This window comes from Onychomys torridus, chromosome 7 (assembly GCF_903995425.1).
Source record: "Onychomys torridus chromosome 7, mOncTor1.1, whole genome shotgun sequence".
Taxonomy (NCBI): Eukaryota; Metazoa; Chordata; class Mammalia; order Rodentia; family Cricetidae; genus Onychomys; species Onychomys torridus.
The window spans coordinates 106,083,041-106,098,962 of record NC_050449.1 but is presented as its reverse complement, the minus strand read 5'-3'; the positions used below and the strand labels follow the sequence as shown (position 1 = coordinate 106,098,962).

The following is a 15,922-nucleotide window of genomic DNA, read 5'->3' as shown; positions in this document are numbered from 1 at the left end:
GAAACCCTGTCTCAAAAAACAAAAAAAGGGCTGGAGAGATGGCTCAGAGGTTAAGAGCACCAACCGCTCTTCCAGAGGTCCTGAGTCCAATTCCCAGCAACCACATGGTGGCTCACAACCATCTGTAATGAGATCTGGTGCCCTCTTCTGTGTACATAATAAATAAATAAATCTTTTTTTTAAAAAAAGTTCTTTGCCCTTCATTTATCCTTTTAGTATTTTTGAAATTAGTATTCATGTTATAATTTTTAAAGATTAAAAAATGTGTATAGGTCTGTGTCTTTGTGTGAGCATGTGCACACGAGTGCAGTTCCTATGGAGGCCTAGAGCAGATGGTTGTGAGGAAGGTGGGTACCACAGAAGGAAGGAGCAAGGTTGGCTGCAGCAGAGGCAAAGGGGAGCGTGGGCGTGTTAGGAAGCAGAAGAGACGAGGAGAAGACTAATAGTGAGAAGTGCCTACATGGAGTTAGGTACGCCTAAGAAAAGAGACAAAAATGAAAACTTGTTTTAAAGGAAAAACAGTACAAGTGAAAATACTACTGCAACCATAAGAAGACAATAGGGAACACAAGCTCCCCCAAAACACAAATATGGAAGACAAAGGAAATTTGCCAAAAACAATTTTTATATATGCTCACAAGATTAGGTGACCTTAAGAGGGGGAATGAAAAAGGGAAACGTGGCCTGGTGGTGTTGGCGCACACCAGCACATGGGAGGCAGAGCCAGGCAGATCTCTGTGAGTTTGAGGCCAGCCTGGGCTACAGGGTGAAAGCCAGAACAGGCACAAAAAGAAAAAGGAAAACATGAATGTTTTCAATATATTTTCTGAAAAAAGTCAAATATTACCAAAAAGGTGAAAGAGAGGAAGCACATGGGCAAATCCCTAAATGGATAGCATGCTTGTCCTCTGAGGTGGGGCCCCAAGGGTAGCTGTGGGGCAGAGGCATTAGCTGACTGTGTGGTCCAGCTTCGTTTGGATTGGAGTGTCTACCTTAGGACAGAGCTGCCTTCACCCAGGTTCTCCTGCTGTCCTGAGATCGCCCAGTTCCTACACCGTGTCTGTGGAGGGCAAGGGAGCATAGCACTGTGCTCTGGACTCGCCTGTCTGTCTTCATACACTAAGCATTAAGTACTGCTGTAGAGGATGTGGCTATGGGTGCTGGAGTGCCAGCATTTAGGTGCTGCGGCAGTGTCCTTGTAGGCAGATAGACTGATCCATCCTGGCCCGTTCTCAGGTGCCGAGGTCAGCTTCTACCTCCCAGTTCTGCCTTCAGTGTTTGGCATGTCATAGCTTAGTAGTGTGTCTTGGGGATTGCTTCTGAAGGTTGTGTCTCACCCTGTGGCAGGTTGACATTAGGCTCCCATTTGTGGTCCCTTCTTCTCAGGTCCTTAGGATAGGTAGCTCAGTTTTCTATAGTAGATTTTCTCTCAAGATGACCCAGCCATCATGGATCATGTCAAATGAAAAAAGTGGAACTCCCCCTCTTTTGCTGACTTGTTCGGCTTGGAAGAGCCACTTTCTCACCAAATCCTGCCTCTGGATTTGAGGCATTTGAGAAACGGGGGGCTTGTCCTGCAGCAGGATTGCCAGTCTCTCCCTGGGGCCCCCAGGACAGGAGTGGTATCCTGTCTGAGCTTTCTAGCTGCCCTCAGTCCATTTGTCAGTTTCTGATACACTTCCTCTTTCTCTTTTTCAGAGTCTGTGTTCGTTTTCTTGACTTGTTAACCACACAAAGAGGTAGTTACTGTCTCACCCAGAAGCTCCCATGCTTTTGTGTCTGTTTTTCTACTGTAGTTGCATCCTTAATTTTAGTTTCTTTTTCTTTTTTGAGAGGAGGGGTGTTTTGAGACAGGGTTTCTCTTTATAGCCCTGGCTGTTCTGGAAAACTCTCTGTAGACCAGGGTGGTCTTGAACTCAGAGATCTGTCTTCCTCTGCCTTCTGAGTGCTGGGATTAAAGGCGTGTGTGCACTGCTAAGTGCCTGACCTAATTTTAGTTTAGTTTCGTTCTGTTCCTTTCCTCCTTTAACTTTCTCTTTCCCTTTCTCCTTTTCCCTGTCCCCTTTCTTTTCCTTTCCTTCCCCCCTCCTCCCCCTTCTTCTCCTCCTCCTCCTTTTTTTTTTTTTTTTTTTTTTAAAAGACATTTTCTCTGTGTAGCCCTGACTGTCTGGAACTTGCTTTGTAGACCAGGCTGGCTTGAAACTCACAGAATTCTGGCATGCGTCACCACTACTTGGCTATTTTAGTTTCTTTAGCATGGTATTTTCATTATTTTGGGACTTTACTTCCTTAGTAAATTTTTATTATATATTGGAAATTTATAATACTCATTTTTTGTTATTTATTTTGAGTCATAGTCTTTTATAGCCCAGGTTTACCAGCTCATTATGTATTTGAGAATGATCTTGAACTCCTGAGCTGCTGCCACTTTCCACCTTCCAAGTGCTAGGATTAAAGGTGTTTTCCCCTCTCTTTACTGCTTAAACACTACTTGATTCATGTTTTCTTATGGTTCATGTTCATGTTCATACCTAGGAGATACCTTTTTTTTTTTTTTTTTTTGCCAGAGCTGAGGACCAAACCCAGGGCCTTGTGCTTGCTAGGCAAGCACTCTACCACTGAGCTAAATCCCCAACCCCTGAGATAGCTTTTTATTTACTTGTGTCTAAGTGTGGCTGATTTTCCTGGATGGCCTAGGTGGTTTTCTAGCATAGCTGTATATAGGTTCCCCTGGTCTTTAGAACCTTGATGGTGAGGGAAGGATTTTTCTCCATACCTGTGTTTCCCATTTGAGCTGTGGCATGTTCTCTGGTGGCCATGCTCTTTTGCCTTCCCCCTTTTTAATCCTACCCTTATGGCAATCTGACTCTTGTGCTGAGGACCAGGCCCCTCAGTATCCCATCTTTTTTCCATGGCTTCTTGTTAAGTTGATCTTGCTTTTGTCTTGGCTGGTATCTGTTTTACAGTGATATATTTCTAAATGGTCTTATTAAATAAAAATCACGGAGCCAAATATAGGGGTGAAAGCCTTAGAGATCAGGGAAATGGTGAGAACCACCAACCAACTTTACCTCACCAGCTCTGCAGCTCCCAAAAAGTGAGCTACTTCCTGCCTACCTGTGCCTTTTTTTGCCTTGCTGTTCTGCTCTCTCATTGGCTCTTAGCCCAGCTACCTCATTTCCTTGTCACTGCCTGTCTGTACAGACCTCCAGGCCTCTATGGTTGGTACTGGGATTAAAGGTGTGTGTCACCACACTTGGCTTTGTTCCCTAGTATGGCTTTGAACACACAGAGACCCTGCCTGCCAAGTGATCAGGATTACACTGCCTGACTTATGTGTTTACTTAAAATGGCTTGCTATTTCCTCTGATCTCCAGGTAAACTTTATTTATTAACATACAATAAAATATGACCACATACGTTGTTTCTGATTTGATCTAAGCAGTTCCCACAAATGATGATGTCCTGTGCGTTCCGCTTTTTCTGTGCTTTTAGGATACCTGAACTCAAGCTTCTGTTTGAGGAAGTGTTTGGTAAATTTACAAATCAAATTTGATTTGCATGTAGTTAAGCTTATATTTTTCCTAGTTTACAATGATGATATTCATTTTGTCAATTCTTGTTTATAGTTTTATATTGATCTTAGGTGTTTTAAGGTGTAGTGTACATATTGTATGTTGTTAGTAAGAGCAGATTTATTTCCGCAGTTGCTTCTTCACATTAGGGGTTGTGAATCTGTATGTGCTGTGTGGCTTTGTTCTCAATTACTACTTACTAGATATGCAGTTTAGCGACTCTTGTGCTTTCCTGAAAGTAAGTTCTTTATACTCGTGATCAAGGTGATACTGGTGGCTTTTGATGTCTGCTTTTAGGAATGTTACCTGTTTATATAAAACATAATACCAATTTAGGGAGTGACGGTTTTTATTAAGTTTAAAGAACTATGTATTTATTAACATAGCAAAAAGAAAGGGAACATTGAGCCAGCATACAGTGCTCAGTGGTAAAGGCACTTGCTGCTGAGCCTGATGACTTGAGTCCATGTGGTAGACGGAAAGACCTGACTCCCAAATGTTGTCCTTTGACCTCCATGTGCATGCAAAAAAACCAAAAATAAAATAAAAACAAAATCCCCACACAAATTAAAAATGAAAACAGCATCATGCCAGTCAGTGACCCTACAGTAGTCCTTATAAAAGCTTACTGGGCCACAGTCTTGGAGACTCAGCCTGAGATAGGTTAGTTGTGTTGCATTTGGTCCTGTGATGATGAGTCAGTGCCTCATGGTGCAGTGTGCAGAACATTTCGCCTATGGCAATGGTGCAAAAGAGAGCAAGGCAGAGGCTGGGGTCCCATGTCCCTTCATGGATGACTCCATTGACTTGACACCTCCTATGAGGCTGACTTCTTAAAGCTTATATCAGCTTCCATGCACTGTGGGCTGAGGATGAAGACTTTGACCTGTGGGCTTGCAAGATGTTTGTCCCAGTGACACAAATATCTTTATCAAACACTCTGACATTTTTTAATTTAAATTTTATATTTTAGAGAATTATGTGAACAGATATTCTAGTATTAGACTTTTTTTTGTAATGTGGTTTTGGTGTTGAGGATTGCTGTATCGCTCATGCATCAGATTTATGCAATGACATGTTATGTCTCTAACTATGGAGCTCAAAGTTCTGATAAATTACACCAGTTGTGCTGTTCAAATCTTATTTATTTATTTTTCTTATTTAATCCAGGTATTGTCTGGTCAGGGATGTTAAAAATCTACTCTGATATGGATTGAGCTACCAGCATCTTATATTAATTGCTCATATGGCTAGTGTCTTACATGCAGAACTAAGATTTGTGTCTTATAATGGCAGGTGGTAAAACACCTACTCATTTTGTATCTGACAATGTTTAATGAAAAAAAAATTTTTTTTTTCTTCCCAAGACAGGGTTTCTCTGTGTAGCTTTGGAGCCTATCCTGGAATTCGCTCTGTAGACCACACTGGCCTTGAACTCACAGAGGATCCGCCTGCCTTTGCCTCCCGAGTGCTGGGATTAAGGGTGTGTGCCACTACTGCCTGCCACTTGTTTTGAAAAATTTTTATGTATAGTGTTTTGCCTGCTTGTATGTGTACCATGAGCATGCATTGTCCATGGTCAACAGGATTCCCCTTGGAATTGGAGTTACTGATGGTTTTGAACTGTCATGTGTATGCTGGGAATTGAAACCAGGCTCTTTGCAAGACTAAGTGCTTTTAACCACTGAGTCATCACTCCAGACCACCTGGCAATTCTTTTTTTTTGGAGGGGGTGTGTATTTTGAGACAGGGTCCCTCTACATAGCCCTGGCTGTGTCCTGGAACTCACTATATAGACCAGGCTGGCTTTAAACTCATAGAGATCTACCTGCCTCTGCTTCCCAAGTGCTGGAATAAATGGCTTGTGCCCTTATGCCCCACTTCTACCTGACAATTCTTTTCTTTTAATATTCTATCTGCACTAGAATTTGAGCCTTACATTTGTGTCATTTTTTCCTTACTGGTTGATTTCCTGTGCTGCGGAGTAACTCTTGATGAGTTCCACTTTTCACTGAGAGGGTGGCTTGTTCAGGTTTCTGCTCATGTGAATGGCGGCATGGAGGGTCACTGATACCTGTGGTTTCAAGACCGTCATCTTAGGGCCTCATAGAGGCATTCAGTACTTCTTCATTACTGTAAGTAGGTATAGCTTGTGGAAATAACATCCAGCCTTCATTACTGTAAGGTTATGTTGATTGACCCCAGCTTTCTTTGACTGTGGATACATGCAGCTCCCTCATGTGTTTACTGGGATGTCTGCTCTTCCTCTTTTATTATTACATGTTTTATCATGGCATTTCCAGGTTATCCTGCCAGGCACAGCGCTGGGAGTCATTGAGAGTTTAAAAATGCTTGTTAGAGAAAACCTCCATCTTCAAACAAACACTGTATATATAAATTTTTATTTTTAGCATGCAGCAGAACTGATTAAGAATGTGGCCTCTCGCTATGATGAATATGTCAATGTGAAGGATTTTTCTGACAAAATCAGCCGTGCCCTTACTGCAGCAAAGAAGGATAATGATTTCATTTATCATGACCGTGTTCCAGACCTTAAAGATCTAGATCCTATCGGCAAAGCCACCCTTGTGAAACCCACCCCAGTCAATGTACCCATCAGCCAGAAGTTCACAGGTAGGTCTGTTCTTTAGATGTACTTTAGTCAGTTTGTATTTTCTCAGTTTCTACCCCACTCCCAGCTTCTTGTTTTTCCCTCCTTACTGACCCTGAAAACCACTCATTTTCTAATTTCTGTGAAGAGCCACTGTACCTGGAGTCTATTTTAAACCAGTATATTTCTACTGTGGTATTTGCATTATTTCTACTGTGGTATTTGCATTAGATAAATGTTGTTATAGCCTTCCTTTGATAGTGCAGATATGACATATGCAATATTTGATAGCTTCTAACAGATCTCATGCATAATATTTAAGTTGCTGGGAAAGAGTGGTTATTTAACTTACTTTGACTTAATAAACAGAACGTGTTAACTAAATGCCAGTGACTGCTAAGCACTGACAGGTGTACTCAGTTTGTCTCTCACAGCAGCCTGTGGCATAGGAACTAGATGTCTTTGCTACTGATGACGATGCTGAGGCTCAGAGCAAGTCTTGTTTCCCAAGGCTACCTAGCTAGGAAGTGATGGACTGTGACCACGCAGTCTGTCTAATCAGCAATTGAGCAGTGCCACTAAGATCCATCATATATGATGACTTTAAAGACTCCGGAACAAAGATCTGAGAGGAAATTTCCATTGCTCCTGTCCGTCAGTATAGTGATCTAGAACTCTGCTCACCACTGTCTTTCAGTACGATGTAGTTTCTGATCTTGTGACATTATAGAGAAAATGAGTAGTCATGTTTGTAGTTTGAGTCTGTTCCATACATCTTATTTAGAGCTTCTCTTCTGTTTTAGATTTGTTTGAGAAGATGGTCCCTGTGTCTGTGCAGCAGTCCCTGGCTGTGTTCGGTCAGAGGAAAGCTGACTTGGTTAACAGATCAATCGCTCAAATGAGAGAAGCTACCACCTTGGCAAATGGGTAGGTGGAACCCGGCCTTCGGAAGCTGACTTAAGAGGCTCTTAAGTTTGCTGTTGACTTGTGTTTTGAGTAGTTTATGAATATATTTTAGTCTTTTGAGCTTGGAAATGAATCCCAAGCAGACGTGGGTACACCAACACTTGTTCTTTTGGTTATTTTCTTAAGAAGCCTTAGGCGAACTAGAGTGGGAAGGAATGGAATTACAGAAAAAAGGTGAGGCTGTTTGACTACTCTTTAGTGTTTCAAGAGATTTATTTGAGGCAAAATGAGTAGAGAAGAGCCCTTTGAGATGCATGATTCCGGTTTGATGAGACGGCTCAGCAGGTAGAAGTATGTGCTGCCAAGGCTTCTGACCCCCCATGGTGGAGGGAAACTCCTGCAGGTTGTCCTCTGACCTCTACATGCACACTGTGGCTTGTGAGTGTCCACACACATACTCAACAACAATAAACACATGTAATAAGAAGACTCTTTAAACCATTAGGTACTGTAAACCAATTTTTATATTAGATTAAGAAAATATTCAGGGGGTTAAAAATTAGGTATAATTTATACATAATGAAATGTACTCATTTAAAGTATAGTTCATTCAGTTTGGTAAATGCATATACCCATGTAACTACTACAAAGAGAGTATAACCTAAATCAGTCCTGATGCCTCCTCCCTTTCAGTCCCTCTGTCATTAGTTCCTGGCTACTCTGATGTGTTCTGTGTCACTACAGGTCAAGTTCACTCGGTGCAGTTTGCCATAAATGTAAGCACTGTAGTATGAACATCGTGTACATCATAGTTTGCCACATTACGCACCATACAGGCTACTAACAGTGCATGTTGCATATACCGGGTGCATTGGTCATTCTGCTCACTGCTGTGATACAGTATCTGCAAGAAGCATCTTGGGGAGAAAAACTTTGTTTTGCTTCATGTTTTGAGAGGTTCATGGTAGGGAAGGCTTTTGGGTAAGAGCAGCTGGTTGTGGTAACAGGTCATGTTGTATCAGCAGAAAGCAGAGCTGGGCTATCTCTATAGCTTGCCTTCCAGTGATCCACTTCCTCCATCTTCTAAGGTTCTACAACCTCCAAAACAGAGCTATCAGCTTGGGAGCAAGTGTTGAAGACCAAGAAACCAAGGAGGACATACCCCATTCAACCCATAATACTCTGAGTATTTTATCATTATGACAAAATACTGGGGGAACTACTTGAGAGAATGTCTTAGTTTCTTTTCTGTTATTATAAAGTGCTTTGACAAAAAAAAAAAAAAAAAAAAAAAAAAGCAATGTAAAGGGTTTATTTTGGCTTAGAATTATAGAGGGATGTGTAAGGGTATGGCAGGTACCTGGGATCAAAACCAGGCCCTTTTATGTGTTAGGCATATTTCCACCACTGTGTTATACTCTTAGTCATTTATTGCCTTTTCAAACTTTAAGTGTTCCCTGGACCAGTGAGATAGCTAAAGGCATTTACCTTCAAGTCTGACGACTTGAGTGTGATCTTGAGTGGTAGAAGGCGAGAGAGGACTCTTCATGCTGTCCTCTGGCCTCCATGTGCATGTCTCTCTTTCCATCAATGAGTTTCATGAGAAAATGCAAACTAGGTTTTTCTTTTTTTTGTTTTTTTGAGACAAGATTTCTCTGGGTAGCTCTGGCTATTCTGAAACTCACTTTTTGTAGATCAGGCTGGCCTTAAACTCACAGAGAGCTGCCTGCCTCTGCCTCCTGAGTGCTGGATTTAAAGCCTTGTGCTACCACCACCTGGCAAATTTTTCTTCTTAATCTTTAAAATAATTTACTTAACATATTATGTTTATTATAAATATGTTATAGCTGATATATTTTATGTGTATTTATATTGTACATGCATGTATGTGTGTGTACCATGTGAGTGCAGTGCCAGTGGAGGACAGAAGAGGGTGTCAGACCCCCTGGAACTGCCTTTGGATAATTGTGAGCTTCCATGTGAATGTAATGGCAGCTGGGTCCTCTACAAGTCCAACAAGTGTTCTTCACAGCTGAGCTGTCTCCTAATCATCCTTGTCTTTAAAGAATTCTTCATGTATTATTTTGGTTGCAAGTCCTTTGTCAGATATTTGTGATTACATATTTTGGCTTTTCATGCTTGCAGTTTAAGTGATTACATGAATTTTGCCTCTTTTTTTTTTTTGTTGTTGTTGAAACATTTGTTCCCTCCCTCCTATCTATCTATCTGTCTGTCTGTTTATCTATCTAAACTATCTAATCTACCCTATCTATCTATCTATCTATCTATCACTTGGTGTATCCCGTCTGGCCTCAGACTTCATCTGTAGCTGAGGATAATCTTGATGTCCTGATCCTCTTGCCTCTATTTCTCATGTTCTTTGATTTATTTGCTTTTTTTTTTTTTTTTTTTTGCATCATGAATATAGTAACTAGGTGTGAATTCCTCTGCCTTTTCATGTAAATGAAAAGTGACTGGAGAGCTGTTATTGTACCACAAAAATGCAGAATGTGGGAGAGTCTGTAATTGATCTTCTGCGTTCTTTGATTTTTTGCATAAATACAAAATTATAATAGGGTATGCACCACTATGCCCAGCAGTTTTCTTGCTTCTTGTCTTTTAATTCTGAACTCTGAACTTAAACATCTCAGTCTTTTTAATTTTTACAATTTTTTGAAAATTCTATAGTGGTATACAATGAATCTTTGTAGTGTCAATCCCCCAACCCCTTCCTCTAGCTCTCCCCTCCCCCTCCTAGTCAACATATCTCCTCTTTCCCTCCCAACATCTATTCTTTAATTATTTTAATTGTATTAATTGTTGATTTCCCCCTTTCTTATTTTTAATAGGAGTCATCCTTGTGGAGTGCTAATTCCATTGTTGATTTGGGTGGATATAAGTGACTGCTATTTTAAAGGCCATGTAGATTTACACATGACACAGTGTCTTTTATTTTGCAGGGTATTGGCTTCCCTCAACCTTCCAGCAGCAATTGAAGATGTATCTGGAGACACTGTACCTCAGTCTATACTTACCAAGTCTACATCTGTGATTGAACAGGGTGGCATCCAGACTGTTGACCAGCTGATAAAAGAACTCCCCGAGTTACTACAAAGAAATAGAGAAATCTTAGAGGAGGTATGTTTGAAAAGATTGGCTTTTCAAGAAAAAACTGTCATCTTGGTGTCTCTTGGATGTCAAGGGATAGTGCTTCATGTCTGGTCGAGGTCTTTGTCCCTTACTTGCCTTTAGCCACTATAGCTTGATAGATAGTGACAGGAATGGTTATTTTCTTTACCTAGCTTTTACTGAGTTAAGATCTTAGGGACTGTGGTACATTTCTTAAACTAAGAAGTGAGAACATTGAAGTAAGCGTCACTCAGGCCACACACACACACACACACACACACACACACACACACATACACACACACCACCTCACACTGTGTCCTTGTGTTTCTGTGTTCCATGACCTGAACATGCTATTACATTGTGTTTAATGTTGAATGAGTTTTGACTGTGAGTTCATGCTCCCTGTAGCTTTACTCCTAGGGATTCTTTGAGTTCTGGGTTTAAACTGAATTCTTTTTTTTTTTTTTTTTTTTTTTTTTTTTGGTTTTTCGAGACAAGGTTTCTCTGTGTAGCTTTGTGCCTTTCCTGGATCTTGCTTGGTAGACCAAGCTGGCCTCGAACTCACAAAGATCCGCCTGGCTCCGCCTCCCGAGTACTGGGATTAAAGGTGTGCACCATCACCGCCCTGCTAAGGCAGCTCTTATGAAAGAAAGCATTTAGTTAGGGGCTTGCTTGCAGTTTCTGAGGGTTAGTCCATTCTCATCATGACAGGGAGCACGGTGGCATGCATAGCACTAGAGCAGTAGTTGAGATCTACATCCTGACCCATAGAGAGCAGACCTCAAAGCCCACACCTAGTGACACACTTCTTCACCAAGGCCACACCTCCCAATCCTTCTCAAGTAGTGCCACTTCCTGATGACTGTAATATTCAAATATATAAGCCTTTGGGAACCAGTCTTGTTCAGACCACCATAACCCTCCCCCAACCACGCTAGAATTTTGACTTTGAACTTTTAACCCTCCCATTTCTATGTCCCGAGTGTTGGAATTACAGGCATGTGCCACTATACCTGGTTTTTATATGGTGCTGGAGACTGGACTAAACAAGCGCTATACCCACGGGGCAGCTCTGTACACACAGGGCAGCTCTGTACCCACGGGGCAGCACTGTACACATGGAGCAGCACTGTACACACAGGGCAGCACTGTACACATGGAGCAGCACTGTACACATAGGGCAGCTCTGTACCCACGGGACAGCACTGTACACATGGAGCAGCACTGTACACACAGGGCAGCTCTGTACATATGGAGCAGCACTGTACACACAGGGCAGCACTGTACCCACGGGGCACCCTGTTTTCTTTTCCTAAAAAAGATAATAAATACTCTTAACTCTGACTGGTGTGTGTGTGTGTGTGTGTGTGTGTATGTGAGAGAGAGACAGAGACAGAGACAGAGGCAGAGAGAGACAAAGAGGCAGAGAGAGGCAGAGGCAGACTGACTCTGGTAATAAAATCCAGCACCTTTTACCTGTTAGGCAAGCATTCTTCTACTGAGCCACCTCCCCAGATCAATAGCCTGTCATGTTATTACTCAAGATTTCTGCAATAAAATGTATTGCTTTTTGTACTAATAATGTCAACACTTGCAAGGCGGGAGGATTACAAATCTGAGGCCAGTCTGGGTTATATATTGAGACCATTTCAAACAAAACAAAATTTACATAGCAATCAATTAGTGGTACTGAAATATTTCCACGTCATTGGTTATCTTTATTGAATATGGTCAAAACAGGTCAAAAACAGATATGGTGGCTTATACCTACAATTCCAACATTCAGTAAATGGAGGCAGGATTGTAGTAGGTTTAAGGCCAGCCTTTTCTCTACATAGCAAGTATTAGGGTGGCCAGGGCACTGTCTCAGAAAACCAGACCAAACAACCAACCCTCTCAGACGCCATAAACAACAATAAAATGTTTAAGTTTTTTTTTTTTTTTTTAATGCTAGAGATGATATCACGAGGGTTTTTGCTTCCTTTTTTTAAGTCTCTAAGATTGCTGGATGAAGAAGAAGCAACTGATAATGACTTAAGAGGAAAATTCAAGGAGCGCTGGCAAAGGACGGCATCCAGTGATCTCTACAAGCCTTTACGAGCAGGTAACCATGGCCCGCCCACATGACCTGTGTGCAAGGGAATTCTCACTTTTCCATGTGTGTTTTAAATTAGACTCAGCTGTAAATTCATTTTTACTGGACTTTGTATGACTAATGAAAATGCAGGTATTTCCCCCTGATTAACAAAGACAAAACAGTAACGAGGCTCATCTAGGTTCCATGTGAAGTGGGATAACTCCTGGTTTTGTGAGTCTCAAGCTTTTCCAAGTCCCACATGTATTTAAAAACACACATGAAATGATATGTATGGTTTTGTCATTCCTTTTTGACTTAGTAGTGAATCCCAGGTGGGTAAGAAAATGAACCTTAACAGCAAATTTGAAATAAATTATGCTCTTTAAGAATTCGATTATTAACATTTGTGTTTACAATAAACTGTATCTTCATTTTATCTAGGAACTTTATCTTTGTTAGATTTTTTTCAAATGGTTCTACTTTTCTTTGAAGTGAGATTATCCTGAGAGAGAAGTACTTTTTCATGAGTTGTACCCTATTTTGATGTGAATGATTTCTTTCTCTATTCATGCATTGTAGAAAGAAACTATACAAATATCAGTTTTCTTTCACTTGGCAAATATTAACCGAGTGACAAGTTACTGTGCCCCAGTCCATAAGTAATTTTGTCTTTTTTCCAAAGCCAAAATTGCACAGATCTGTAGAAGGTGAGGTCTATTGTCTAGTGAACCAGGGCCTACAGAGGGGGAAGTGGGGGTCAAGCTGAGGACCAGGGCTTTAAAATACAGTCAGCTGAGTTCTGGAAACTCTTTTCCCCAGAGGGATCCAAATTCAGAGCGGTTTTAGATAAAGCTGTGCAAGCAGACGGAAATGTGAAAGAGCGTTACCAGTCCCATCGTGACACCATTGCACTTCTGTGTAAGCCGGAACCTGAGCTGAATGCCGCCATCCCCTCTGCTAATCCAGCAAAGACCATGCAGGGCAGTGAGGTGAGAAGGTAGAACTTGCTCTGGTGGTCCTGTGTTTTTGGAATTCTGTTCAAGCTGCTGTGTATAATGACTTGCCAGTGTCTTGTTACCTTTTAAACAGTGAAGAATGAGGCTTGAGGTGTAGCTTCATGGTGGAACACTTGCTTAGCCTGCACCAGGCTTTGGGTTTGATTCCAAGTACCACACAATCGTGCATACTCACATACAGACACATATACACATGTAGAAGTGAATTAGGGTTGTTGTGTTTAAATTAGTACTATGTACATGGTATGGTGTAGAATTATAGATGAACAACCTGCTATTTTTATTTGTTGAGCTCCCTTTGTGAGCTGAGTACTAAGTTCTGGGTACTTCATATGGTAACAATGCTTAACTTAGTTTTTATAAAAGAGGGAGACTTGGAAAGAAGAGAAACTTCCCTTGGAGTGCAAAAGATGGATAGCCTTCTAATTACAATTTCTTTGTTTCTTTTGATTTTCTTCTGCTTTCCATCATATTCAAATTGGGGTTGGTTTGAAGGGAAAATTGGCCAAGGTATGCATATTAGTAAATGGACAGCATCATGATGTTATTTCTTTTCTTTTCTTTTTTTTTTAAAAGATTTATTTATTTATTATGTATATAGAAGAGGGCGCCAGATCTCATTATAGATGGTTGTGAGCCACCACGTGGTTGCTGGGAATTGAACTCAGGCCCTCTGGAAGAACAGCCAGTGCTCTTAACCACCGAGCCACCTCTCCAGCCCGTTATTTCTTTTTTAAAAAGATTAATTTATTTTTTTGTTTGATATGCATTGGTGTTTTGCCTGCATGTGTGTCTGTGAAGGTGTTAGATCCTCTGGAATTGGAGCTGCCATGTAGATCCTGGGAATTGAACCTGGGTCATCTAGAATATCAGCCAGTGCTCTTAACCTCTGAGTCATCTCTCCAGCCCCCATGATGATATTTCTAATGATGGCAGAAAAGCGAAAACCCACAGAGCCTCTGATTAGGGGAGTCCTAAAGAGGAGAGAATGTACAGGTGTATCTAGTGGTGTTCACTGTCAGGTAGAGTGGTGTAATGGTATAAGATAGATGCTTCCTGGTGCATAGGAAATAAGCCTGGGCAAGAAACACACACTGTATTGAAAACGATGCATTTCCTGGGATAATAAATTTCTGAAGTAGTTGACACTGTTCTTTATTTCTTTATATAGAGTAATTTTATGTATTGTAGCAAGACTTGTTATGTGAGATATTATGTTGAGTACTTTGAAAAATTAGCAAATGAATCATAGACAGCCCTTATTTATTTCAATTTGTGGTTCAGTGTGGACACTAGTCATGTACAAAGATGGCAATGATAGATTAGAAGTTTATAAACTCTGTAGGAAAAGCATAAGGAATTGTTGGATTTAGACAGGGTTCGTACATTTCAGTAGTGTGGGGCCCCTGGTTGGGAGTCTTCTTGGGAAGTTGGCACACTGTGAGAACAGTGGCAGAGAAAGTGAACACACAACAAGTCCATCCAGGGCCGAGTTAGCCTGAGTGTTTTCAGAAGTGGTAGAGGGCATGGAGAGCAGAACAGCTACTGGGCAGCACTCCAGCAGCAGAGAGGGCTGCCGAGCTGAATGTCTAGGGATGCGATATGCAGGACTGACTGGCAGGAATGTCAGCTACAGGCCTGGATGTGGTCAGAATATAAGTGTTTGAAGAGCAACGGATCTAAACCTGAGTATAGCCCCAGGGAACAACAACGAGTCCCATATCCCTGCCCTGTAGTGCTGAGTATTAAACCTAGGGCCTGCTGCATATTATACAGGCATTCTACCATTGAGTTGTATCCTTAGATTATGTCCCTATCCATCCAGATCCACATGCTTTCTGTCTCTCCTCAGAAAACAAACAGGCATATAAGGAATAATACTAAACTACAACAGAAACAAATTGGAATAGGACAAAACAAATGAATAAAAAGAGCAAAAAACCCAACATGAAACAAAATATTTAAGATACAGTCTCATCATATAGCCTGGCTGGCCAGGATCTCACTGTATAGACCAGGTTGGCCTTGAACTCATGGAGATCCACTCTGCCTAGGCAAGCATCACCATGCCAGGCTTTCAAATGGCTGTTTTTAATCACAAATGCCCTGGGTAAACTATCTCAATTTTGATGACAACAGTTTGAAATAGCTTTCATAACACATAAGGATTGTAACAGAAGCTCATGATGCATAAACACAGTGCTGAACATTTTCTGGCCACCTCTGTCAGGAAATCCAGCTTCAATATAGTAATTTAGTGTTGATTATAAAAGACTTTATCCCCATGTGTAATGGCATTAAAGATTAACAAAAAGTGTCTGTTAATACAAATTAATAAAATGGTAACAAATAAAGGCTTAACTAATTCAGATTTTGCTTTAATTCTGATTTTGTTTAGCAAAAACCATTTTATTAATTTATTTTTATTTTTATTTTGCAAAAAACATTTTTTCTTTTCCATTGAAAGGGAAATCAAAATACAACAGCCGTATAACTTTATCAACAAGGAACCAATGAGGTATCTTAGTTAGAGTTTCCATTGCTATAAAACCAGAAAGCAAGTTGGGGAGAAAAAGGTTTTATTTGGCTTACATCTCCACATTGC

The 15,922-nt window shown here is 40.9% G+C and overlaps 1 protein-coding gene across 2 annotated transcripts in view; it reads left to right on the top strand.

Moving 5' to 3' along the window:
- The window catches only part of LOC118586854 (programmed cell death 6 interacting protein), a 62,650-nt gene that overhangs the window by 34,096 nt on the left and 12,632 nt on the right, over window positions 1-15,922 (top strand). For both annotated transcript variants that reach the window (XM_036192227.1, XM_036192226.1), the window contains exons 8-12: window positions 5,987-6,209; window positions 6,990-7,113; window positions 10,053-10,230; window positions 12,217-12,328; window positions 13,121-13,290. In XM_036192227.1, the coding sequence (XP_036048120.1) occupies window positions 5,987-6,209; window positions 6,990-7,113; window positions 10,053-10,230; window positions 12,217-12,328; window positions 13,121-13,290 (807 nt within the window). The remainder of the gene's footprint in view (window positions 1-5,986; window positions 6,210-6,989; window positions 7,114-10,052; window positions 10,231-12,216; window positions 12,329-13,120; window positions 13,291-15,922) is intronic.